The following is a 25,989-nucleotide window of genomic DNA, read 5'->3' as shown; positions in this document are numbered from 1 at the left end:
ATGATCTGTCTAATGCTTGGGGGAGCCCCCTCAGGGAGTCTGGGTGGGGTACTGGTTAAGGACTTGGGCCATAGAACATCTGGGTTTATATCCCAGCCCTGCCACTTACTACTGGTGTGAGGTTGGGGGAATTGCTTCAACCCTCTGGGCCTCAGTTGCCCGGATAATGGATGCTAATAACACCTATTCCCATAGGATTGTTAGATTCAGTGAGAGAATAAGTCCAAGGCACTTAGAATAGTGCCCCATAGGCGGTCAGTGTTCAGTGAACATTGGGTCCTATCGCTATTTACTCTTCTCAGGGGGTGAGGCAGCCCTTGGTGTTGACAGAGCCCCCCAGCCAGGTCCTCAGCCCTGGAGATTCAGAGGTGGTCAGTGCACCCAGGGCTCTCGGTTCTACCAAAGTCTGTGCAGGAAGTCAAGTTAGCAAGCCACAGTTGCTTCCTAAGTATGGAATTAGAGCTGAGTGGAATGCGGACGGGCAACGGGAGGCTCTTGGGGCCGAGGGTGGTGGGGCCTGGGGCTCCCATTTCTGTCACAGGGACTGGCCCTGAAGCTCACTGTTCTCCGCATGGCCGAAGGGAGGGCTGATCTGGTGGCCACAGCTGCTGACTCCAGCATCCTCCAGGGTCCAGCCAGCTGACCCGACAGGCTGAAGCAGCCCCCTCTCCCTGGTGCCTCTTGGGCGGCCTTTAGGATTCACCCTTGGTTAAAGAAAGGTCTTCCTAGAACAAGGAGGCCTCCTCCTCATTCAGGACTATGGAGTGGCTCCCCTCCCTTGTCAGAACTGTTTGGAAGGCTCTAGGAGATGCTCTGAGGAACTCCTTCCCGTCCCTGTTTACTTTGGTTTGTGACTAGACTTCCTTCCTGCAGCTCGGAGTATAATCAACCAGGCCCCTGCTTTGGACAAGCCCGGCCAACTAGGGGAGGGCACCCGGATGACACTGGTCTGCATTTGGGGGCTACCTAGAGATCAGTTCTCTGGGGTAGGGCTTCTGGAACAAACACCAACCTCACCCATTATATGATTTTTCCCCCCTCATTTATTTCTCTTTTAGGTTAGGGGCACTTTGTAATCCTCCTCAAATCTGACTTCATGATCTCCTCTTTGCTTTTCAGTAATTCAATCATTTTTGGTAACAACAATAGCTGCTATTTGTTAAATTTTATTTATTTATTTTAAGTCATCTCTACAACTGACGTGGGGTTTGAACTCATGACCCCAAGATCAAGAGTTGCAGGCTCTTTCGACCAAGCCAGCCAGGTGCCCCTAGCTGTTATTTATTAATCAGCCAGTGTACTGATTGGGTGATTAACTTACCTGACCTTTAATCCATACACCGTGATTCCAATTTCATAGATGAGGAAACTGAAATCAGAGGAATCAGGAAGATCAGTAAGTGGCCCAATATCAGTGTGTGTGTTTTGTTTTGTTCTGGCATTGCCTCAAGATGTTTGGTATTTTTCAGGGTGCCTAGGGGGCTCGGTGGGTTGAGCGTCTGACTCTTGGTTTCAGCTCAGCTCATGATCTCAGGGGCCGTGGGATCAAGCAGCGTTCAGGCTCCGTGCTCGGAGGGGAGTCTGCTTGAGATTCTCTCTCCCCCTCTCTCTGCCCTTCCTGCTGCGAGCTCACTCTAGTTCTCTCTCTTTAAAACAAATACATAAATCTTTAAAAAAAAGATCAGTATTTTTCTCCTCGGTTGAAATGAAAGAGAACATGTTTGCTTACTTTTATCTTCCAAAACAAGCTCTTGAAACCTCATTCAAGACCCTAGCTGGGAAAACCAAACATTTTGAAATGCATGAACCCAGATCTTGAAAGGACAAGAAGTTTATGTTTTGTTTTGTTTGTTCATTTGGCAGGTCACAATTAAAACCCTTTGTATGAATGGCTCACAGTGTATCCACATACAAAAACTTAGGAAGGGATGAGGAGCCAGAAGGAGTATGTGGACCCTTCCCAGAAAGTGATGCTCCGGGGTCCAGGGTGGGTCCTAGCTGAGATTATCTGGAGGCGGTTTGAGGAAAGAGCTGAGTGCCGGGGGTGGGGGGGATGGGTTTGGGGGCTTGGGGGTTAAGGGGTGGGGAAGGCTTACATTGGAAGGTGGCCCAGCTGAAGACCAGCCACTGCTTGTGCCCCAGGGGATGGCTTGGTGCAGCTCCTCCGTGCTGCCTTGTTTGGCAAACCATTCTTCCCCGATCTAAATAAATATACCCCGTTGCCATCAAAATACCCATAGGGTGGAGCGTGGCTATCCAGACATGGGCATGGGAAGGAAAAGGCCCTCAGCACCAGTACTTGGGTGGGAGGCAAGAGATCCGGTTCAGTGCTCCCTCTTCCCTCCAACGCAGTAATGTCCCATGGCTAGTATCCCAGGACCCTGACTGGCCCTCACCAGCTGGCTGACTGGAACTCTGGCGTCTGAGCAGTTTTGAGCGGTCAAATAGTGTCACCAGCTGGGAACCATGGAAATGAACTGCTGCGGCGGATGGGGGGGGGGGGAGGTCTGGAAGGAGGTAATGTCCGGGTGAGAGATGGTGAGCGTCTGAGTAGGGCAGCGGTCAAGGATGGAGAGGAGGCGTGCTGTGGGGTAGGATCAATAGGACATGACTGATATGGGCCCAAGTCCAAATGCCTTCACTTAGCTTGGGCGCTCCGGCCTCGAGCACTGCCACTCCCGTGGCCAGTCTCCGCTCTAGCTGGTTCCTTGCATGTTGTCCCTCCGTCAAGGCTCCATGCCTCTGAATGTGCCCGGCTGGCTTCTGCTGGGGTTTCGTTGTCTGTCTCCCGAACTGAACACTGAGATTCTAGAAGGAATGCGCTGAATCTCTTCTCTCTGAACCCCGCCCCCCCCCGGGGCACAAAGCCTAGTTGCACCGTGTCTATTTGTTGAGTGAACCAATCAATAAAAAAAGACTCAGGGTGAAGGGGAAGGAAGGAAGCGAAGAGCAAAAAGAATGAAGACATCGGGCGCCCCGTCAGACCTTGTTATAATCACTCCTCTCTCTGATGTTACACACGAATCCTCATCGAAGCGAGGCAGGAGAGGGATGAGAGTAGCATTTGCCTCCTCTGGCTGCGGGAACTCGAACCAAATCAAACGGGAACGGTTCAGGGAACATTCTAATATTCCATCCCAACAGTTTCAGTAAGTCTGCCGCATGGCTAGAGAAGCACTGCCTCCTGCAGACACTGAAGCTGGTGTGTGTGTGTGTGTGTGTGTGTGTGTGTGTGTGTGTGTGTGTGTGTGTGTGGTGAGGGGTGGGGGGATGCTGAGAACCACGACAGAGATAACAAGACACAGCGGACAAAGGCCCTGGCGACCTGGGCCAAGTCCCGAGCTCCAGTCCTGGATGTACAGACAGCCCGTGAGCTGGGCCTTTCCCACTGTTCTTGCTGATTTACATTCTAAAATCTCTCTCTCTCTCTTTGCTTTGACTTTTTTCCATTCCTCCCTTGCTACTTCCACACTCACTGATCCCCCAGGTCCTCCGGAGACCAAAATGTAAGCCAGAGCAGGAGAGAGGGCTTGAATTAACTTCAGTGTCTTTGTGTCTTGCAGTAAGATGGAAAAATCTTACATCTTAAGGCCTGTTTGTCCCGGGCTGCTATATTTTCTTACGGTTGTTTCCATCAATTCATTTTTTAAGACAAGATCCATTTTCTCTAATGTCCGGGTACCCGATGTGAGGACTGGGATGGTAAGAGCACAGGTCTGGGAGTTGGACAGACACTGGCGACTTTGTGGAGTGACCTTGCTCAAATTCCTTTGAAGACCCCGCTCAAAGCTGATTCTCTGGCTGTTTTCGTATCCGGAAATGGGAGAACCCAGTACCATCCGCACTCTGGCAGCTACCTACCATACGGGCAAGGACTTCATAAACCCACCTCCTATTTCTTGACAAATACAGTAATTAAAGCACTGCACTCTTCGTCTTGCAGGTAGGGCAGCCAAAGAGCTTGCCTGGGGCTGCGTAAGCAGTGAGCGTCTGGGTCCAGGCCCAGAGGGCCCCTACCCCATGCAGTCAGTCCCTTTGGTGGTCGCACTTTCTTTATCCTTGGTGCTGTGGTAGAGATCTGGACAATAGTCTCTGGTTCTGGCCATCTATGGTTCTAACCTCTTAATGTCTTTCTCATCAAAAAGAAGTGTGTGCTCTCGGAATAGCTTGAGTCCCTGGCCCCAGGGGGAATCCAGAAGGCTGGGCATGGAGGTCTGCAGACTGCATTGAATATGCAAGAAATTCTCCCCCAAATTCAGCTTTTAATGGGGGGACATGGCTGCACAGGCCAAGGCAGCTGTCAGCTTACTTGCTCTGGGCTGGAATGAGAGCAACACAGCTGGTTCAGCTGCCTTTCTCACGCTGATCACAAGCTCCAATGGGCAATTATATATGTCTTTGATAAATAAAAAATGGAGCAATGAATGAATACTTAATCAACACAGTCTGGCGGGTAAAATCTTTCAGAACCTAGGCTGGGGTGAGGCAGGGAGTAATCAAAGGCATCCTTGGGAGTGAAAAGGCGAGGGCACCCCACCAGGGCGGGGGTGGGGGGTGGGGGGTGGGTTCTGGAAAGCTGTTCGGTCCTGGTCCTCAGCTCTCTGATTGGGGGGGGGGGGGCGGCGGGGGTTTGCTTGACAGCCCTGGAAGCCTGAGATCAGGACTGAGGTTTGAGCTGGTGAGCAAAAATGTATTCTGTGGCCACCTAAGTGGGCACGGTAAAGCACCTGGAATAGGGTGCGTGTGCGCCCGCAGGTAGCCAGCTGTCCCCTCCGGTGTGCTGGGCGTTTGTGCTCTTTTCCGTGGGTCTGCCCGTGCGAGCCACAGTTTTGAAACGAATTTGGTTAGGGGAAGGAGGAGAAGCGAAGCGGCCAGGAGGCTGACCGAGGATCAGGAGAGATGAGAACCGGTGCAGCTGGGCCAGAGGGAGATAACGGAGCGAAGATTCCAGGCCCGACAAGCCTGCGGGAGATGGTGAGCCGGGGAGAAAGGAAGTGCTCGCAACGGGGGCCGGTGGACCTCCGCCGACGCCGCGGCGCAGGTCAGGGCCCTTCCGGAGGGGGGCGGGGGAAGGGCGGGGCTGGGAGGGGCGGTGAGAGGCGCGAATCCAAAAGGCGCGGGGCGCGGGCGGCGCTGGAGTCCCGGCCAGCAGGCGGGCCAGGTAGGGCTCGGGGCCCGAGGCACGGGGCGCAAGGCCGGGATCCCTGCGGCGCCTCGGCCCGGGGCCGGGGGGGCGGCGCCCGCGTGCAGGAGGGGGTGTGCGTGCGGGAGCAGGTGCGCGGGGTGGTGGTGGGGGGCTGCGGGGGCGCGGGCCCCAGGGCACCCTTTCGGCAGAGGGTCACGAAGGTCCTGCTGGAGCTGGGTATTCTGTGCTTTAGACTGGCCTGCGTTGTGACTAACTAGCCCATGGGACCTAGGTCAAGTTGACAACCTCCCACGGGCCTTTAATTCCCTTGTCGGTAAACTGGAGGAAACAAGACAGCTCACTTTGTCAGGTTGTTTTGAGCCTGCGAGGACCTCCGTGAAGTGTCACCACCGCCCGCCCCCCCCTCCGTCGCCGCTGTTTCTATTTTTGTGGACAGTCTTCAGAATTGGGCTCAGTTTCTGCGTCCCCAGGTGCTGCCATTGTGGGGTAGAGAGGCTTTTTGCAGCTGTTTCGAACAGCTGGCCTCTTCCCGCCCCCCTCCCAGAACGCGCCGTCCACCTCTACCTTTCCCACAAGCCCCCTGTACCAAGCGACCTCTGCTTTATTTGACAGGATCCAGAGAGTCGACCACCGCTGTTTCTTGCCCAGGCTGGAAAAAAGCCAGAACCAGAGCCTACTTGAACAGAAGGGCTTGCCAGAGGAATTTTCCAAGGGCCCAAAGGCCAGCCCTTGAAGCGCCTGTGGTCAGGCCGGGAGGCCCCCGGTGAGATTTGGGGATCGGCTCCACCTCCCGCCATGCCAGGCCAGGGTCTGCCCCTCCGCGTGGCCACCCTGCTGACGGGGCTGCTGGAATGCCTCGGCTTTGCGGGAGTCCTCTTCGGCTGGGCATCCCTGGTGTTTGTCTTCAAAACAGAACATTACTTTGAGGAGCTCTGTGAACCGGATGCCGGGCCGATGGGCAATGTCACGGGGTCGGCTGGTAAGGGACTCCTCTAGGGAAGCAGAGTCTGGTTCCGAAGCAGGAGGAAGGAGTGGGAGGGCTTCTGCCCCCAACCCCCACTGTGCCAGCCTTTCTGGGGTGAGAGGAAAGGAGTGTCAGCCTTCCCACCAACTCGGCAACTTTGGTCTAGGAGGTGCCTGGGGAGGGAAGTACCAGCCCCTGAGGGGTCACTAGGGGCTGTCACATTTCAACTCCCTGAGATCTCCCTTTCTCTCCTCCAGACTGCAAAGCCCAGGATGAGAGGTTCTCACTCATCTTCACCTTGGGGTCTTTCATGAACAACTTCATGACATTCCCTGCCGGCTTCATCTTTGACAGGTTCAAGACCACCGTGGCTCGTCTCATAGCCATGTAAGTCCCAAAGGCCCGGCCTGGGCAGAGGGAGGCCCTGTCCCAGCAACTGTCACAATAGCATAGGAGGTAGACTCTGTTTAGACCCGCCCTCTTCTCTGCATCCCTACTTCCCTTGCCTTTGCCCTGTTCTTCCTTTGTTCAATGTGACTGTGTATTCAAATTGAGCTGGAGTCTAGGCCGATTTCCTTTGAGGGCTGGCTTGGTGCCTGGGTTAAAATAGAGGAACTGAAAATTGTCACTCAGGGATCCTACCAGGCCTCACATCCAGGTCCTTCAGGGTTAATTGTCATCTCACCTCCCCCCCCCCCCCCATGCCATTCCCCAAAGACTTAGTAAGGTCTCCTGAGTATCCCCGATGGTGGGATTTCCCGACCCCCTGACTGGAGCAGAGATAGTGGGGGTTTCACGGAGGGTAAGGAACCTCATCTCACTCAGACAGGATGCCATGGTAGCTGGCCAGCTTCAGCGATAAGCAGTGGCCTGCCAAGGCCTTAATAGGACCTAGGGCAGGTGCCTCCTGGCAGATGTATGGAAAATTAGTTATCAGACAGAGGGACTGGCGGGCTGGCTGATAAAGCAAGTTCCTGCTTTCTAAGCCGTTGGGTGTATAATGACTTTATCTCAGTCTGTCTTTGGCTCCCTGTCTCCTCTTCTTCCAACCCCTTCCTTTGTCCCCTCCCTTCTCTCCAGCCTTAGTATGTTAAGAAAAACTCCGTCTTTCCCGTGTTTCTCTTTTACTTTCACATAGAGCACTCACTTCTGATACACCTGGTCACTAAATGTGTGGGTTTCTCCCCCACCCCAAGGACATCCGCTGGATGTCCTACGATTTAACCCCGTGCTAATGCCATCTCCCTGGAGACAGGGTCAGATCCCACAGGTGAAGGGCCGGGTCCCACAAGACTGCCCCCCACTTCAGATGCCGATTGCAAGTTGGTAAGTCCCCAGGTGACCCACAACTTCTGTCTGACTTGGCTGCAAATCAGGGGTTCCCATAACCCCCCCTCTTGGACTGGATTATTTGCTAGAACAGCTCACAGAATTCAGGGACACACTTGTGTTTAGTTTATTAAAGGATATGATGAAGGATACAGATGAAAGCGTACAGGTTCGAAGCTCTCTGAGCCCCGTCCTATAGGGATTTTGTGGAGGCCTCTTCATGTAGGCTTGATCAATTATTAACCATTGCCAGCCCCGCTCCCCACTCTAGAGAAGTGGGGCTGGGGGTGGGGTTTGCCAAAAAATTCCATACTTCAATCCTGACCAATCCTTGGTCTTTCTGGTGACCAGTCCCCATCTAGGAGCTATCCGGGAACCTACCAGAGTCACCCCACTGGAACAAAAAAATGCTCCTCGTGCTCTCATCATGGAGTTTACAAGGGTTTTAGGAGCCGTGTGTCAGAGACCCAGGACAAAGACCAAATACGTATTTCTTTTCTTTTTTTTTTTTTAAGATTTTATTTATTCATTCAACAGAGAGAGAGAGACAGCCAGTGAGAGAGGGAACACAAGCAGGGGGAGTGGGAGAGAAAGAAGCAGGCTCCCAGCAGAGCAGGGAGCCCGATGTGGGGCTCGATCCCAGAACCCCGGGACCACGCCCTGAGCTGAAGGCAGACGCTTAACGACTGAGCCACCCAGGCGCCCCCAAATACGTATTTCTTAGTGTAAGCCACAGTATCACCGTGCAGACCCCGGTCTTTGGACATGGATCCCTCGTAGCAGAAACAATCGTAAAGGTCAGAAGGTACCGGCACGGTAACAGAAACACATTCTGTCATTAATAACTATCCAGTCCATCATCACACCATCTGAAAGTGTCTCCCAGGGCCACGTACGCCTACTGGCTTCCATTTGATCTTGTCAGGTTCCAAAAGCAGGAGTGGTCTCAGCAATATATCCTTTCACCCTTCACACATCTGGTGTAATTGAGCAAAGAGACAAGACGCTCTCCTTCCCTAAGCCTCTTTGGGAGGGTTCTGTAGTACTGATTTCCCTCCTTACAGAACCTGCTTATTCGCCCCCTTACTCTCTGATGTTCCTTCTCTCCGCTGATACCGTAACTCTTCCGCCTTCGGGAGGGATGGTTAGGTTTGGCCACTGCTGGTCTGGAATGCTCGTCCAGCAAGTGTCTCCCCTTTCAGGGAGGGCGAGGGGACCCAGGCGCAGAACTAAGCGGGCTGTCTTTCCCACCAGGCGAGGTGGCTGCATTCCCCGTTTGTCCCAATTTTGGCAGATAGAGGGAAGGCACAGCCTACCCCAGCGGCCACTTGGGAATCGTAACATAATGGTTAAGAACACGGTTTTCTTGCTTAGGAATCATCTCTGCTTCCAGCCCTGGTAGTGGCAGCCCTGGTCCTGTGACCACAGCATGAGGGAGAGAAAGCTCCCCTAACCACAGCACTATTAGAGGAAACATTCCCCACTCAGACACCGTGCCCATCCCCCATATACAGCCAGGAGAGGAGGCAGCCACTTCACATACAGCCTGTTCGAACATACTAGTTCTCCCATTTTCGTGCACCCCTCTAATGCCACAGTGATTTCCATAGGCCTGTGCCCCATACAGCCAGGTTTCTGTTGCCCTCCTGCATGACCGAACGGCCAGGCCATTGGCCACTGCCCCTGGGTCCGTAAGAACCCATACGTAGGGGCCTTTTCCACGGTGGGTTTCTTTCCTCTCTACGAGGACAGCAGCATGAGGTTTGTTCAGCCCACGGAGCTGATCTCTTTACCTTTTTGGATCCGTGCAGTGGCCTTCCAAACAGGATGTGGTTGTCCATTCACCGTGGAGCGCAGCCAAGTATACTCTGTGTTGGCCAATCGAGGGCTCTTTGTAGGGCCCCGTCCAAGTGGCGGTAGAATCCAGCCGCTCCCCACACATTCCAGAGTCAGTCCTAGGGGAGAAGAGGCCCCCTGGTCCATGGTATCTCCTCCTTGCATTCCCCAGGCAATGTGATCCCATCTCACCACTGCTATTTTTAGTGTGGAATTCTTCTGGGCATTGCCATCCCCATTAGAGCATTTCTCCGCTATCAGCCTAGCCATTGTGGGTCTTTCACGTTTGAAGATCATTTTATGTACTTCAGTAATCTGTGTGGATTCAATTAATGTCTCATAGCAAGATGATAAATGCCCCGGAAATGGACATTCTCTTGTCCAAGGTCCCAGTACTTGTTGCTGGGAGGTGAGCACAGACTTTTGCCATTAGCCCCAGTGTGGGCTCCCCAGAGGGTTACGGCACAGAGAATTCGTCCCTGACCAGTTCTCCGGCGTCTAGCCCACACCGTTTGGGCTCGGGCAGTCTCACTGGTTCCCAGTGCACATGTCCAGTTGACAGGAAGGGCAGATTCAGATGCCTCCTGTTCCCAAGTCGCGCAACATGATCCAGGCACGTGAGGAAAGGCAGCCCCTTCTCGCAGAGCCTGTCAGCCATACCGGTTCTCCTCTAAACGTTCCCCTTTCTTCCAGTAACCCTGAACTTCCTCCCTGCAGCCTTCTCAGGACTTGGTCAGCAGGTGGTTTCACCGTTGCGTGGGGGAAGTGCTCCCGGCCAGACGTAGTATCTCGTTGTGAAACATCAGGGAAACGGGACGCACGTTTTTTTGGAGAGCATGTTTCAACATCCCAGCTTTTATAAACCTACCGACTCTTATATTCTTTGTGCTCTCAGTCTAACTGAAGCGCGTGTCCAGGCTTGACCAGTGGATCTGGGTGCCTCAGTGGGTGAGGCTCCCCTTATCAAGGAGCCCTAGAAACTTCTCTTCTCCACCCCCGGCTGCCCATTTTGGCCACTCCCGTGCAAAAGGCTGTGGGGCCAAGGTGAGGGGTAGAGTCAAGGGAGCCTGGTCCTTCCGTTAGTCTGGAACCTGATGAATCTGCCTCACCTTTGCCCCAAGCGTTGTGATCTCTCTGGCTTCTGGCTTTTAACATTTTTTCAAATGGGGACAAAGAGACTGGACTTGTTTGCAGGCACTTTAATGCTGGCGGCCGGCAGGGGTCCCTTTGGCCCACCCAGCCTTTGGCAGTGCTTTATGAACACTTTTTTTATTTTTAACCCCCAATAACTATCCGTTTCATTTATCCTCCATCTCTATAACCATCTGGAGATTTCCACCCAGCAGGGATGAACCCACGACTCTTCTCTGTTTCCTCTTTGTTCCAGGCCCATCAATATTTGCTTTATTCCCCCTTATTCTTTAATAACCGTTTAAAATTTTCTACCCTAAGACCAGCCTCTTGATTCTCCTCTCCACCTGTCCCCATTCTTTTGTTAATTAACCTAATCTATTTATTAGCAGCTATAAGAGCCAGGAGGGGAAACTGAGCCAGCAAACTCAGTAAGCCATCCCAAACTGGTTTTTCCCTTTTGCAGCAATGGGTTTTACGGGGTGCCCATGTGAAAGGGGCCCCTCGCCACAGCGTTTACCATGACCTGGGCACAGGGCACCGTAAAGCCATGCCCACACGGCTTGCATACAAAGTGTATGGGCTGCTGCATCTGGGATGTTCCCTTTGTAGGGCGAGGGGACCTTACAGTGGCCTCTAGCTGTGCCCCCAGGAACGACTTCCTGTGTGTGGCTTACACGCAGCTGTCTGCAGTTGTTCCAGAGTGAGCTCTAGGGCCCACGTCAACCTGGACATGCCCTTCCTCTTTGCAGCGTTCAAAACCCAAGACACCACATACCCACATACCCCAGATTAGTCACGCTCCCACCCATCTCAGGAAAGGTTCTCCGGGAAGCTGAGGATACCCAGCCACAAAATGTAGCAGCTCCTTTGTGTGTCATTCCTCCCCCCGCCCCGGGTTGAGTTTTGTCCCTCTTCTGCACTGACGACCTTCTTGCGGACCAGAGGTCTTAGAGGGACTTTTCAGGTGCTCCTTCATCATTTTTCCCTTGGGGCCGACTTCGAGACTAATGGCCACAGCTCAGACTGACCCACATCTGACCCTGGTCGAGTACGCAGGGCTGACCCGGCACTCTCTTGAATTTCGTGTTAGCTATTACGGATCCCAACAGGGCGTGTATCTTTCAGCTTCGGCTTATTAGTTTGCACTTCCCACGCATCCCCTGAACCCACTCCCGGGAGCTGGATCCATTTCTGAATTCCAAATTGTAAGTTCTCCCTTTAGTTGCAGTGCACCGGCTGCTCCACACCAGGGGTCACCCCGTGGCCCCCCAGGAGCCAGGGGCTCTTCATCCCCTCTCTGTCCTCGAGGCACATGTTCCTTTGAGCTTGGGCCATTCTAGCAAATCCCACTTCACCGACACCAACTCTACTGGCAAATCCTACATGTCTCCTCCTGCATTTGTCCTTGACTTTCAACAGAACAGTTCACGTCGGATACATCTGGTCACCACGTGTGTATGTGGATTCTCCCCACACCAAACGATTCTGTGACACCAGCTGGTGTCCCACAATGTAACTTAGTTCTGACACCATCTCCCTGGCGAGCGCCCCGGGTCCTACAGGTTAAGGGCCGGGTCCCATAAGACTGCCCCCCCCCACTTCAGAGGCCAATCACGGGCTAGGACCCCGGCTTACCCACAACTTTGGTCTGACGTGGCTACAAACCAGAGGTTCCCATGACCTCTTTTCCCTTGGATTGGATTATTTTCTAGAACAGGTCACAGAACTCAAGGAAACATTTACGTATGTTTACCAGTTTACTAAAGGATTTGTTGAAAGATGCAGATAAATAGGCCGATGGGGAGATATGTAGGGTGAGGTCTGGGAAGGTCCCGTGCACAGGAACTTTTGTCTGGTGGCGGCTGGGGTATGTCATCCTCCTGGCATGTGGTGTATACACCAGCCAGAAGCTCTCCTCATGTGGGCTTGATCACTTAGTAACCATTTCCAGCCCCTTTCCCCTTTTTGCAGAAGTGGGTGGGCAGGGCTGAGAATTCCAGGTATCTGATTATGGCTTGCTCTTTCCGGTGACCAGCTCCCCCCAGGAGCCCACCCAGGGTCACCTGGTCAGAACAAAGATGCTCTTAGTGCTCTTATCACTGACGAATAAGAATTTGCAGGTGTTTTAGGAGCCCTGTGTCAGGCACTGGGGACAGGGACCGAACGTATATTTCCTATTATAAATCGGAACATCACACTTAGGCACTGCTTCTATCACCCCATGCCTCGCCAGATCCCCAGACTGCTAAGAGATCTCCATAACCTTGGGATTGCGGTCCTGAAATCACAGCGCCCTAGAACTTCTAGATCAGCCCAATCATTTCCTTTTATAGCAAAGGCTGCTGAGGCCCAGAGAAGGGCAGTGCCTTACCTAAGGTCACACAGCAAGGAGGAATTTCTAATTCCTCAGAAGTTTTGCTTTGTAGACTGGGCACTCACCTCATTCTCCAAGGGATATTGAGCTGTTGGGACCCCAGATGGGAGGACCTTGGATCTATCCACTCTGCCCTTTGGACAACATTTTCCATCTCCCGTTGTGTGTTTCAGATTTCTCTACACCAGTGCCACACTCACCATAGCCTTCAGCTCTGCAGGTGAGTGCCGTCAGGGGGTGGGAAGGATGAAGCTCAGAGGCACCTGCTAGGTGGGGCAGGTGCGGAAGGTGATAGCAGGACACCCTGACCCCCGCAGTTGTTCAGAGATCCACAGGCTTTGAGCTTGAGGGGATCTTTGAGGGGGTTATGGCTGGTCCATGAAACCAGCCTAGTCCACTGAGAAATGCAAAAAAATAAGGACAGTGGAGGGACTGCTGCAGAGAGAATTTATTCAAAAGACTACATCCTTCCTCTTGTGTGTATTCATATGTTCTTTCCTTAAAAACAAAATGATAGTATGAGGGAGCATTATTTTAAAAAATATCCTTATTTAGTAGGGCAAATTCGAGAGCGCTGTTGTAGTCAGGAGTTTTCGTTTCAAATTTTACTAGTTGATGAACAGAGAAAACTCCTGAAGTCTGCGAATGTCAGTCTGGTTCATTCTCCTCTTCTCCCATTGTGTGGAGGGAAGACGGGCAGGCGAGAGATGCCTTGCCAAGACTTGCAGTGGGAAGCGCTCTTTCCTGGTGTGTTGGTTATGCTGGCCAAGCATGATGCCTGGCACAGAGGAAGCGCTCGCTCCGGGTTTAACGGACCAGGGAAACAGTCCACGGCTGCTTCTTGCTCGGCTCCCACGACACACCACGAGATGGGAAGGGCCAAGACTGTTATTCCCATTTAATGGAGGAAGTGACCGAGTCAGAGATTCAGAATCCAGCTCCAGGTCCTTCAGGGAATTAGAGGCTGTGCTTGGGGGGTGAACCCAGGCTTCTCTCCCCAACTGTGTCAAGCAAGGGAGGGGCTGCTTGGGTTTAACGAGGGAAGGGAGCCGTGGCTTCGCTCTGGGTCTTGCCTCTAGTGACGTCCAGACATCCAGGCCTGCCACAGACCGAGCACCACTCTGGGCCCAGGAGACCTCCACAGGGTCCCTCTGCAGGGACATTTGGGGGAACCCTGACCGCTATCTTAAGGTCCTCAAAGGACGCTAGCAGGCTGGCTAGAATTGGGGCCCTGCCCCCAGGATCGTGAGGAATTTGGAGCAGGTGGGAGCCAGAGTCTGGGGCTCCGTGTTTGGGTTACACTATGACACAGCCCCACCTCTGTCTTTGATTGTTCCAGACTCAGCCCCGCTACTCTTCCTGGCCATGCCCATGCTCACTGTGGGAGGAATCCTGTTTCTGATCACCAACCTGCAGGTGTGAGCCCGCCCTGACCCCAGGCACCTGGTGGGAGGCCAGGGAGGGTGGAGGGAGGGAGAAGCGCTGCTCTGCTTTGGTCACTTCCAGTGGGGCTGGCTCGAGCCAGGGCGGTAGCTCCCTGGGGGAGGCGGGTCTGGGTATAATGAGGGCCTGGCACGTACCCCGTGGACAGGAAGAACCGGCTCAGGAAGAAATAAGTGACTCCTGTGTTCTCTAGGTTGGGAACCTCTTTGGCAAACACCGCTCAACCATCATCACCCTCTACAATGGGGCATTTGACTCCTCCTCGGCGGTCTTCCTTGTCATCAAGGTAAAAAATACCACTGAGCAACATGTATCACTCGCTTCCATGCGCCAGATGCTTGTCTTGTGAACTTTGCATGATTTCTTTCCGTCAGCCCTCCTGCAGCCAGTAAACCTGGCACTTGAACTTGAGCCCAGACGTGCCTGGTTCTGGAGCCTCACCCCGTAGTGATTAAGCTCTTTACACCTATCTAGGATTTCTGGGGAGAGGCCGTGATGCACTTGGGCGGGGGGTTGGGCAGAGGCTGGGAGCCCCATGGCCAGGGGTGTTTGCACCTGTGAGCTTCTGGTTTGGATTAGGTGAGAGGTGGTCTGCCGAAGTGACGGGGCAGACAGACAGGCTTCTCCAGCTCTCCCAAAGGCTGCTGTTGGGGATCAGGGGGATGGGCTGTTCCAGTGCTGTTAGTGGCCCCCACCTGACAGCCTTTCCACCTTCTTCATTGCTAATAATTCCATCTGGGCAGTGAGGTGCCCAGCCCAGAGGATGAATCCCGATTGACCTAAGCCAACAGGGGCAATCCCTTCCCCCTTGTTAGGGATGGGTAGAGGTGGTCATATTATCCAGTCCTTGTTAATGAGATGAAGGGTGTTTTTCCTGGACAAGTTTAGGGGACATTTCCCCTCCCTGATGGAAGGTGAGAGCAGAGCCAAAAGAAAGCCTTTTGCCTTGGTCCCCCTGCCCACTTTTTCTTTTTGAATGTTGTGGGAGGGTGCGATAGAGGGAGCTGTGGCAGCCATGCTGTGATTATGAGGCCACCAGCTGGAGGACACTTAGGATGAGTGAGCGGAAGGAATGAGAGAATGTGGGTCCTTGACACCTCAGGCTGCCCAATTTGGGACTTCCCTCCAGGCTTTGTGTTAGGCCAGAGGCAGCCGGCACAGCCCATGGGCTATAGGGGAAGAGAAGAGGAACTCTGGGAGTCACTCCCAGACATAAGGCTAGCTAGCCTAGTCCCATGAGCACCTTGGCTTAGAGGGTCACCTAGAGTTTGAGCCCCAGGGGCACTTACTCAAGCCTCTCTACCACTTTCTTCCTTGTCTCCTTAGAGTTGGAAGGAGAGAGAGTGTCAGAGAAGGATCTGAGTTCTTAGTTTAATCTGACCTTGCTGCTGCAGACCCTGACCTTGAGCAGTTCATTGCACCTCTCTGGACCTCACTTTGACCCTCTGTAAAAGGAGGAGGTGGGCTAGATCAATGGTTTCCAAACTGGGTGTTGAGGAACCCTGAGGGGTTCTCTGCAGTGTTAGGTCGGTCACCAAGGAGAATGAGGGGGAAGATGACTGGGCTGCTTCCCGCTGATGTGTTTTGTAAGTTGAATTTTTGTGTGAAGCTTTGTTTGAGAAAAAGGACTTTGCTGCTATTAAAGAAAATAAAACGAAAAAGCAGCGAGCTAGCAGATCTGGGACCCCACCTTAGGAGAGTGTCTGAGGCTGTGGGGATGGGTGACACGATGCCCCCCCACCCTGGTTCAGCCGTGGGGTGGGGGTGAGCCTATGTGTGCGTCAGGTGGCCTTGATCTGCGTTCGGGACGGAGGGCCAGGGCCTGGGGAGGCTGGGGTCCAGCTCCTGTTTCTTACGTAAACACACAGAACATGAAATTTACTCTTAACCGTTCTTACGTATACAGTGTACAGTATACAGTTTAGCGGCATCAAGTTCATTCATGCTGTGCAACCGTGACCACCATCCATCTCCAAAACTCTTTGCAGCCTTGCAAAACTGAAACTCTGTGCCGATTAAACAGTGACTTCCTGCCCCCCTCCCCAACCCCCCGCCTCAACCCCTGGCGAGCACCATTCCCTTTTCTGCTTCTGTGACGTCGACGGCTCTGGGCCCCTCATGGCCGTGGAAGCCTGCGGTATTGATCCCTTTGTGACCGGCTGACTTCCCTCGGCATGCTCAAGTTTGTGCTGTAGCCTGTGTCAGGACTTACTTGACTCCTTCTCGGGGTGAATGCTGTCCCGTCGTATCTGTCTGCCACAGCGCGTTTGCCCATTGATCTGCCGACGGACGCTCGGTTTGCTTCTGCTGTTTGCATGTTGTGGATAATGGTGCCGTGAACACGCGTGTTATGCTGTCGTCCTCTTCCTTCTGCAGCTGCTTTACGAGCGGGGTGTCAGCCTCAGGGCCTCCTTCATCTTCCTTTCGGTCTGCAGTGCCTGGCATGTTGGGCGCACTTTCCTCCTGATGCCCCGAGGCCACATCCCCTATCCACTGCCCCCCAACTACAGCTACGGGTAAGGACTGCGATCTGGTGACCATGGGCCCGAGCCCTCCGCCTGACCTGCGGTGGGCAGCCAGGGGGCGGGACAGATGGGCAAGCAGGGCGGAGGAAACTTGTCACAGGACGGCGGGACTGGGCCAGGGGTGTATCAGCTAGCTGTTGGTGCGTAACAAACTACTCCCAAACTCAGTGATCGAAAACATTCAGCATTTGTTTTTCATGAGTCTGTGGGTAGCTGGCCGGTTCTGCTGGTCAGAGATGGGCCTGGATGGTGTTGGCAGGGCTCTGGTCATCTGCTGGGCTAGCTGGGGCTGGCTGGGGAGGCTGGCCTCGCTCACATGGGGTTTGTCTGGCTGTCCTTTGGGGTGACAAAGGTATCTGGGTCACATGGCTCTCCCCTTCCATCAGGCTAGTTCCAGGGTTCCAAGAAACCGTGCAGACGTGCACAGAGTTTCTCAGAATTGGCCCAACATTGCTTCTGCTGCATTGTGGTGGTGGAAGCAGCTTCTGGGGCCAGCCCAGATGCAAGGGCTAGGGACCCCGTCAGAGCTGCCAAGACTCATTGCAGAGGTTGGAGAACGGGGGGGGTGAAGAAGTGTGACCGGTTTTGCAGTCAGCGTCACGGGTGGTCACCGTGGGTGACCACGGGTGGTGGTGGGGCATTGGTCTGTAGCTCACTTACCATTTTCCCGTGCGCCCCACGATAATCCTCGCAGATAAACATCCTTATCTCTGTTTTCCAAATGAGAAAAAAAGAGGCTCAGAAGGGCTAAGTCTGAGCCATGTTTCCATAGCTAGGAGGGGGCAGCAGTAGGATTTGAACCCGGGCCTGGCCTGGTCTTTCCACACTTCCAGTGATTCCCAAATTTTGCTGCATATTAAAATCACTAGAGATCTTTAAACAATATGGAAGCCTGGGGGGCACCTGGGTGGCTCCGTTGGTCGAGCATCTGGCTCTTGATCTGGGCTCAGGTCATGATCTCAGGGTCGTGAGATCGAGCCCCCTGTCAGGCTCCCTGCTTAGCCAGGAGTCTGCTTCTCTCTCTCTCTCCCTCTGCCCCTTGCCTTGCTTGTGTGTGTGTGCTCTCTCTCTCTCTCTCTCTCTAAAATAAATAAATAAATCTTTAAAAAAAAAAAATAGAAGCCTGGCTCCCGTGGCCAGACATTCTGATTTAACTAGTCTGGGCTGTGGCCTGGGCGGGAGGGCCATTGAAATGTGTCTCCAAAGTGCAATGAACTTCGGGAGTCCCCGCACTGTGGCCCGCGGCCTGACTTTCAGGCTCAGCTCGCCGTCCTGGGGTTGGCCTGGGGGCTCCTGTGTCTGCAGCCTGTGTGCCAGGAACGACACCACTGACGGAGAGAAGAACACAGCCGAGTCTGAGAAGCTGGAAATGCAGTCTAAGGAGTTCCTTCCAGCAAAGGAAGGTGAGCCCCTCTGGCTAATCCATCTGCCTGGACCCTGACCTCTCCCTGTGACTGGCCTGGTTCCCTGCCCCCGGAGGACCTGTGGCGGCTTCTCAACCCCCGCCCCACGCCCCTCTTACAGAGGGTCCGCAGAGGGGCACAGCTTCTGCGTCTTCCCTTTCTGGCCCTCTTCTCTCTTTCCTCGGCTCATCATACCTCCTCCCCACTCCCTGCTTCTTTCCCTGCTCCATCTGTTCTGGGTCTTTGGTTACAAACATGACAAACCACGGCCGGCAAGGTAGGAGCAAGAACAGGATTCTGGGAAGCTCACAAAACCAAGGGAAACAGGAACTTGCCAGGCTCCGGGAAGAGGAGAACCCGGATGCCTCTGGGGACCCCCAGACTAAAATCACGGCTGGTCTGTGATCGAACCGGTCAGCCCCGGGTGAGGACCAGGACAGCTAATTCACAGTCCCACCTGGACCGTGAGGACTGAGGCAGGGCACGGTTTCCAGAACAGACTCCAGATCCGGGTAGGGCAAGCAGGGGGAGGGACGTGCGGCCGCTGAGACGGTAGCTGGCCGCCGCTGACGCACCCCTCGCCTCCAGTGTCCACATTCTCTCCTCCTTGCCTTTCTCTTCACTGTCCTGGCTGAGAAAGTGCTGGTACAGGAAGTGTCCTGGAGCCCAAGTTGCGAAAGAGAGACCGGGTTTCAGCAGGACAGAGGAGGATGTGGGTGGGTCGCTGAGGGTCGTGAGGCCGGGGCAACCAAGCCATAGTGTTGGGGCGAGCTGGCTGCAGGCAGCCCTGGGGACATGCCAGCTGCGGTCTGGGAGGAAGAGGAGGTGAGCTCACTCCTTACACGGTCCTGCCCACCCCGCTCCCCTGCTTTCTTGTAATTCATGCCCGGACCCTTCCTTCCCATCAGAGGCCCTAGAACCGGGGAAGCAGCCAGAGCCCCGCTCTTTCTGGCGCTACGTGCTCTCCCAGCGCTTTGCCTGCCACCTGGTGTGGCTGTCGGTCATACAGCTGTGGCACTACCTCTTCATCGGCACCCTCAACTCGCTGCTCACCAACCTGGCCGGGGGTGACAGAGCGCTAGGTATGAGCGGGGGCTGGGGGGCGGCCCACTCGTGCATCCGTGGAGACTTGAGGCCAGGGTGCTGAGCTCAGCAGGGCTGTGTGTCTGGAGGAAGGTCCGAGCAGGGGTGTGGGGAGGAGGGACAGGCAGGGCAAGGGCAGGCTGGGAGAGTCCTCTCCTATCAGGCAGTGCTGGGAATGTCTTACCACCCCGCCCCTCTCTGTCCCCTACAGTCAGCACCTACACAAATGCCTTCGCCATCACTCAGTTCTTCGGGGTGCTGTGTGCCCCCTGGAACGGCCTGCTCATGGACCGGCTCAAGCAGAAGTACCAGAAGGAAGCGAAAGGTGAGGCCTGGGCTGCAGAGGGTCGGGGAACCGGCAGGGGAGGAATCTTCATGCAGGCCAGAGCCACCTTCTCTTTTGTTCTTAACCCTTTTCTCCATCCATCCATCCATCCATCCATCCATCCATCCACCCAATTGTTGCTGAGTGTCCGTGATGTGTCAGCTGTAGTTCCAGATTCTACCATGGACCAGACAGATAGGTCCTTGTTCTCAAGCTGCCCTCAGTCTAGAGAATGAGGGGCGAGTAATCAGGCGTCACCATCCATGAAGTCAGCTCACAGGGGGCGATGGGGACACAAAGAAGGGCACCTAGCCTATTCTGGGTGAGGATGGGTTTGATGTCCTGGAAGGCTTCCTGGAGGAAGTGGCTTCTAAGTCAAGGCCTGAAGGATGAGCAAGAAGTGAGGAGATGAAGAGGAGGGCCCTGGGAGAGCAGCCCGGGAATACAGTGCGGTCAAGGTGACGAAGAGTGAGCAAAACAGTGAGGAATCCCAGGAAGGAATTTGGGCTGGCTGGGGTGCCGGAGAGAAGGGGCTGAAGGGGGGAGAGGTTAAGAAGGGGCAGGCGACCCTTGGACGCAACTGGAGGAACAGAGGGGCGCTGAGCTACCCCCTTTCCTGGCGCTCCCCCTACCCCCGCTGGGGTATTTTAAGACAAACCGCAGGCATCCGATCATGTCGTCTGTAGATACTTCAGTCCGCGTCTCTCATGAATAAGGCCCTTTTTATTTAAACATCACCATAATATCATTATCATTAAAAAACCCAGTAATTTCTTAAGACCGTCTAACACACAGTCCTGATCCGATTTCCCGAAGTGTCTCAAATACGCCTTTTTACGGTTGGTTTGTTCGCATTAGGATGCACGCGGGGTCTGCACTGTGTATGTGGTTCATGGGCCTTACTCTGTCCTTTTCAGTCTTGTGCCTCCCGTCCCCTCCCCTCCCCTCCCCCTACCTTTCGTTTTTCTGGTGGTTTATTTGTTGAAGAAACCGGGTCATTTGTTCTATCAGATTTCCTCCAGATTGGATTTGGCATCTTTCGGTGTCACTTGAAAATGTCTCGCTGATTGGGTATTTCCTGTAAACAGGCATATTGGAGGCTTGAGGAGATGGACTTGAGTATTTTTTGGCGAGCAGGCTGGGGAGGTGGAGATGCAGGCTTCCTCTGGCTCCCGGTGGCAGCCCCTGCCCCGCCCCCGTCCCGACTGTCCCTGTTCTTACGATGTTAGGATTGATCGGTGGGTCCAGACATGGTCGGTCTGATCTACCCCGGACAGAGTTTCCCATCAGCGGCACGGGTAATGATGTCAGTAGCTATGGGCGATCGGTGCTGGGATCCATTATTTTATTAGGCTCGCAACAGGGAGATTTTCTATTTCTGTCTTTCCTTTTGCTTTTAATTGTTAGAATTCCTCTAGAAAGAAAAGCTTTCCCTCATTGAGTGCTTCGGCCCCTGAAACAAGTGCTTGGTTTTTTCCTCCATGTACCCGTTTCAGAGTAACGACTTGGGTGCCCTAGCAACCTCCCGGGGAAATGACTTGTCGTTGCTCTTTAATTTAACGAATTGATTTACTTTTGAATGATATTTCTCTTTTATTTTTATTATTATTTTTTAAAGATTTATTTGTTTATTTTAGAGCGGGAGAGGATGCATGAGCGTTGGGGGGGTGGGGGGAGAGGGAGAGAGAGAGCCTCAAGCAGACTCCACGCTGAGCACGGAGCCCAATGTGGGGCTCGATCTCACGACCCTGAGACCATGCCCTGAGCTGAAACCAGGAGTTGGATGCTTAACCGACGGAGCCAGCCGGGCGCCCCTAATGTCATTTCTGTTTCAAAGTCTCATTTTAAATGTATTTGACGGGTCTCGATCCCTTTCGGCCATGATGCTTCTCTATGCTCCAGTCCGTCTGTAGCTATCGGCCACTTTACCGACCCAGAATCCGTGTCCCTTAACACGACACCATCAGGTTTAGGGAGTGTCTTCTTCTCCAGTCCAGTGAGATGCTCAGGGCCGTTTCAGGGGTGCGTTTCCTGCCCCGGACCCGAAACAGCTGTTTCGGCAAGTAGTCCTGGGTCCCTTTAAGTGGCCTTCCTTTAGAGACTGTGGTCTGGATGCTCAGGCTTCCAGGTCTGCTGGGTCATCTGTGCTCTTAGGCCTTGGATAGAGGGAAGATGTCATGATATTTTAATTCACAGTTTTGATTTTACTCTTGATTTTACATCTGTGTCTCTTTTCCTCTGAAGATGGTGCTTCCTACCAATGCCGTATACGTACAGTGTATATACGTCTGCTATGTGCTGCCCACTGTATACACATGTACATACGTAGGATTTTAAGAACGTATTTCATGCATAATGGCTGGGTTCGCACCATCAATGCTGTTAGGAACAGTATGATTGCTGAGTGCCACTGCCCCTCCTTCCCTCACTTCCTCCGTGCTGCCTGCTGGGTCTCGGTCATGGGGCGGCGGCTGGTCAGGTGGCTGGTCAGGTGGCTGTTTGCAGTCATTGCTGTTGCCCGAGAGCGCCGCTGCAGCTTGCCTGGCCGTGGGGTGGAGGGGCCAGAGCACGCGGCCCCGGGGAGGAGGCCACTGTCCCAATCCAGGCGTGTGTGGATGGGGACCTAGGGCAGGCTGAGTCGCTGGGGGTAGAAAGCGGTGGATGCATTTGAACGGCGTTTAGGGGATGAATGATCAGTGCTTATTGGCGGATTGGAGATGAGCTCGTGGGGGGGAGAGGTTTCGGCCTGGACGGTTGGTGGACGGTGGCTCCGCCCTTTGTCGCCTCTTTGTGCCCCGTCCCTGCCCTCCGCCGTGCTCGCCTCCACGCAGCCTCTTCTTCCCTTTGGACCAGGGTCCTCGGCCATGACGGTGGCCCTAAGCTCCGCGGTGCCATCTCTGGCCCTGACGTCTCTGCTGTGCCTGGGCTTCGCCCTTTGTGCCTCGGTGCCCATCCTACCCCTCCAGTACGTCACCTTCATCCTGCAGGTGATCAGCCGCTCCTTCCTGTACGGGGGCAACGCTGCCTTCCTCACCCTCGCGTAAGTGCGCGGGCTGCGTCGGCCCACGGGGGATGCGCTGGTACAGAGGGACGTGTGCGGGGGGAGGAGTAGTCAGGAGGTGAGAACGGACCTGGGGGAGGGCCAGTGAGCGAGGCAGGGTCTGGGTGTAGAGGGGGAGGTGGGGTAGAGGCTGGTGGGGGGATAGAGCATTCACGAATTGGGCCTTCATATCGGCTCTCCTCTCTGCCTCTCTTGTCCACTTGGTGAACTGCTATTTGCCCTCTTCTAGTTCAGCTCTCCCAGAGAAGAGTGAGAAAGACAGTGTCTTCCTTCTTTATGCCCTTGGCACTCTGTTCTTGCGTCCTTTGCTAGTGTAGACATCATCCAGCATAGAGCGATCTGTTTATGTGTCTGTGTTTTCGTGAGACCTCTCCAGACACACCCTGTGTCTGGGTCCCTGCACAACGCCTTCTCTGTGTTCTGTGGCTTGAGCAACGGTGAAGGGGAAAGGCTGGGTGGGTGTGGGAGGGTGAAGCCAGGCCTAGCACGGAGGACTTGGGAGCAAGTGGCTGACACAGGCCCACCACGGCCAGGCTCCTCCTGGGAGCTCACTGGAACCCCATTTGTCTTGTTCTGCAGTTTCCCTTCAGAGCACTTCGGGAAGCTCTTTGGGCTGGTGATGGCCTTATCAGCCATTGTATCTCTGCTCCAATTCCCTATCTTCACCTTCATCAAAGGCCCCCTCCAGAATGACCCACTCTACGTGAGTACTGGGGGTGGCGGTGGGAGGTGCGTGGCTCTGGTCCTAGACCAGCAGGGACATCGGATTGGGGCACCTCAGTGGGGCTCCAGCAGGGGGCACCCCAAATCTGCCTGAGATGGTTCCTGCAGGAATATTTCTGCACGTGGGTACACCCTTGGTCTTATTTCTCAAACCGGGGTAGCAGAGTACCCTGCCTTATGGCTGGGGCACCTGAAACCACAAGACTCACCTGACATAGCTTCCAAGAGAGTCCATATTATTAGAGATTTGGGGAGAAAATATTTTTTATGTGTGGGGAAACACACAGATATATCCTGGAGGAGAATGTAAAATTCTCACAGATTCCAAGTAAAAACCTAAGAGTTTAAAGACATTTCCTGCTTGCGGTGAGTGCAGGCTGAGCCCGGCCTGGCTCTGCGGCAACAGTACGCATTGGTCCCCACAGCTGGTCCGAGGGGCAGGAGCTCTGGTCTCACCCCCGCTGTCCCCACACAGGAGGGATGCTCGTGGGCCCAGCCCTGGGAGGCGGGAGGTGGGCATGGCTCGCCCCCTTTCTGCAGGTTGAAGCTGTAGGTTCGGGGATTCGGGTTCTGTGACTTAAATATTCAGAAGCACATAACTAGGGAGCAGAAGTCTTTGACTTTGCATTCAGTATTCTGACCACTGCCCAGCACTCTGGGCAGGAGTTTAAGTCAGTCATTGGGAGAAAAAAACAGGAACGAACTAAAAACTGGGGAGAATTTCTTGATTGTGGTGTCAGACGACTCCAATCATATTCTGAAGACGCGTGTTCTAGCCACTGTCCCCAGCTTCCCGTGCGACCTTGAGCAGGTCATCGAGTGCTGTCGAGACCTCTGTTTCTTCATCTGTGACATGGGCACACTATTCCTCCCCGCTCTGCTCCACAGGGCAGAGCGATTAATGACTGAAGGCTTCCCCCCCGGGCACCGTAGCGTCTGAGGAGAACGCAGAGGCTGCACCTGGCGGAATTCTGGCCCCTTTGTTGGTGGGGGCTGTCGCTCCGTGTTCTTGACCTCACCTGCCCCCTCTCTCGCCCCCAGGTGAATGTGCTGCTGGTGCTTGCCACTGTGTTGACGTTCGTCCACCCGTTCACGGTGTACTGGGAGTGCCGGCAGGAAACGAGCTCTCTTGCAGCCGCCTAGCTCAGAAGCTCTCGCTTTTCGCTCCCACGATGCTTGGCTAATCTTTCTGCACCTTTGAGGACCCCGTGTCCAGGAGCACTTGGCCTGCCAACCTACTTATATTAGCGAGCCATTACTTTTTCTTTTTCTTTCTTTCTTTCTTCCTTTCTTTCTTTCTTTCTTTCTTCTTCTTTCTTTTTCTTTTTTTTTTAAAAGACATATTTAGCTGCTAGCAGACACTTGGATTCACACAGGAAGGCTGTCCGTTGCCATGCCGATTGCTGCCCTAGGCCCAGAGCAAAGGCCCACAAAGTTCTTGGTCTCGGAGCAGGAGGCACACGACTTTGGCAGACACTGGGTCTCAGGGCAGGTGATGTGATAGGGAGGAAGTGTGTCACCTACTTCTTTGGACATCTTGGCTGTGAAGCCTGTGGGTGCCGAGCCCGTGGCACCAGGTAAGCCTCCAGGTGAAGAGTGAGCTGCTCATAAGCTCAGCCGTCACGCCCGGCACCTAGAGGTGGCCCCCTCCGCGCTTTACTTTGGGCGTCACAGAAAACATTTCTCTGAGGAATCATCTTATAGGAAAATAAAACCTCTCTGCCGAAGGCAACGACCAGTGTGGCTTTCTAGGCTTTGGGCTGCTGTGTGCGTGTGCGTGTATGTGTGCGTGTGCGTGTGCATGTATGCACATGCGTGTGTGTGCTTGCTTGTGCGTCCCTGAGGGAGCTCCAGCCTGGGGGAGCAGACGCAGGGGTGGAGCGGGGGGTCTGGCTGCAGCACCCTAGATTCAGAGGTGAAGCAGGAGCCCTCAGACCTGGATCCATTCACCTGGTCCCCGGCCAGGGGTTTGAGACCACCCCCTCCCTCCATTCCTTCCTGTGCCTCCCCCCCCCCCGTCCCCCCCTCCCCGGGCCCCTGTGAGTCTCAGGGCTGCCGCTCAGCAGCTGGGCGGGTCCCGTAACCCCCGTAAGTCACAATTTCCTCACCTGCAAAGTGCAGTTCATCGTTTCTATCCCCGAGAGCGGTTGTGAGAATTTAAAGTAATTGCTGCTAAAAATAAATAAAAATTAAAAAAATAAAGTAATTGCTGCTGCTTAGCACCTGGTGGGAGTACATGAGCGTTTGCACTTCTGTGTACGCATGACCAGAAAGGAGAGGGGTAGCGAGGAGGGAGAAGGTGACAGGCGGGAGGGAGAGAGGGTAGGTGGGCGAGATGGGAGAATTTGGAGCACACCAGCTGTATTGTTCAACCTTGTTGGGAGACGCCGGTGACCGGGAGGGGCTGGCTGGCAGATGGATTGATTGGTTCATTCATTCATTCATTCATTCATTCGACAAATGTTTATTGAGCTGCTGCCGTGTATCGGGCCCTGCCCTGTCCTAGGTGCTGAAGGTACAAAGACGAAGCCAGCTCTGTGTGAGCCGCAGAAGGATCATTTCCAGGGGCCGGGGAACCTGGGTCTGAAGACAGACACCAGAGTGCTAACGGATGATGGCTTTTACCCTGTTATCTTGCGCAAA

General features: G+C 54.1%; 1 protein-coding gene across 18 annotated transcripts; it reads left to right on the top strand.

The window, feature by feature from the left end:
* Nucleotides 1–1,330: 1,330 nt before the first annotated feature.
* SLC43A3 (solute carrier family 43 member 3) lies at nucleotides 1,331–25,078 on the top strand. Of its 18 annotated transcripts, none has more exons than XM_048214330.2 (15): nucleotides 1,342–1,396; nucleotides 4,849–4,974; nucleotides 5,759–5,909; nucleotides 6,060–6,125; nucleotides 6,368–6,497; nucleotides 12,957–13,003; nucleotides 14,123–14,199; nucleotides 14,420–14,512; nucleotides 16,603–16,742; nucleotides 18,057–18,154; nucleotides 19,063–19,236; nucleotides 19,449–19,562; nucleotides 22,416–22,602; nucleotides 23,203–23,326; nucleotides 24,388–25,078. In XM_048214330.2, exons 4-15 carry the CDS (start codon nucleotides 6,101–6,103, stop codon nucleotides 24,487–24,489), a joined length of 1,311 nt encoding a protein of 436 aa, XP_048070287.1. In that variant the 5' UTR covers nucleotides 1,342–1,396; nucleotides 4,849–4,974; nucleotides 5,759–5,909; nucleotides 6,060–6,100; the 3' UTR covers nucleotides 24,490–25,078. The 18 variants fall into 18 exon arrangements, with proteins under 18 accessions (XP_057173460.1, XP_044235711.1, XP_048070287.1 ...); XM_048214332.2 differs by having other exon boundaries at nucleotides 4,849–5,041; XM_048214329.2 differs by lacking the exon at nucleotides 1,342–1,396 and adding an exon at nucleotides 2,109–3,943.
* Nucleotides 25,079–25,989: the final 911 nt, after the last annotated feature.

The sequence above is a fragment of the Ursus arctos genome, unplaced genomic scaffold (assembly GCF_023065955.2).
Source record: "Ursus arctos isolate Adak ecotype North America unplaced genomic scaffold, UrsArc2.0 scaffold_23, whole genome shotgun sequence".
Classification (NCBI taxonomy): Eukaryota; Metazoa; Chordata; class Mammalia; order Carnivora; family Ursidae; genus Ursus; species Ursus arctos.
The sequence above is the reverse complement of the archived record's forward strand: the minus strand, read 5'-3'. Positions and strand labels throughout refer to the sequence as shown.

What these genes read in the sequence shown, in the direction of transcription:
- SLC43A3 (XM_057317477.1), top strand. Translation starts at nt 5,942, where the DNA reads ATGCCAGGCCAGGGTCTGCCCCTCCGCGTGGCCACCCTGCTGACGGGG. An exon ending in GTGGCTCGTCTCATAGCCAT is followed by an intron (nt 6,498 to 12,956) that starts GTAAGTCCCAAA and finishes TGTGTGTTTCAG; the next exon opens with ATTTCTCTACACCAGTGCCA. An exon ending in CCCCCCAACTACAGCTACGG is followed by an intron (nt 16,743 to 18,056) that starts GTAAGGACTGCG and finishes CTGTGTCTGCAG; the next exon opens with CCTGTGTGCCAGGAACGACA.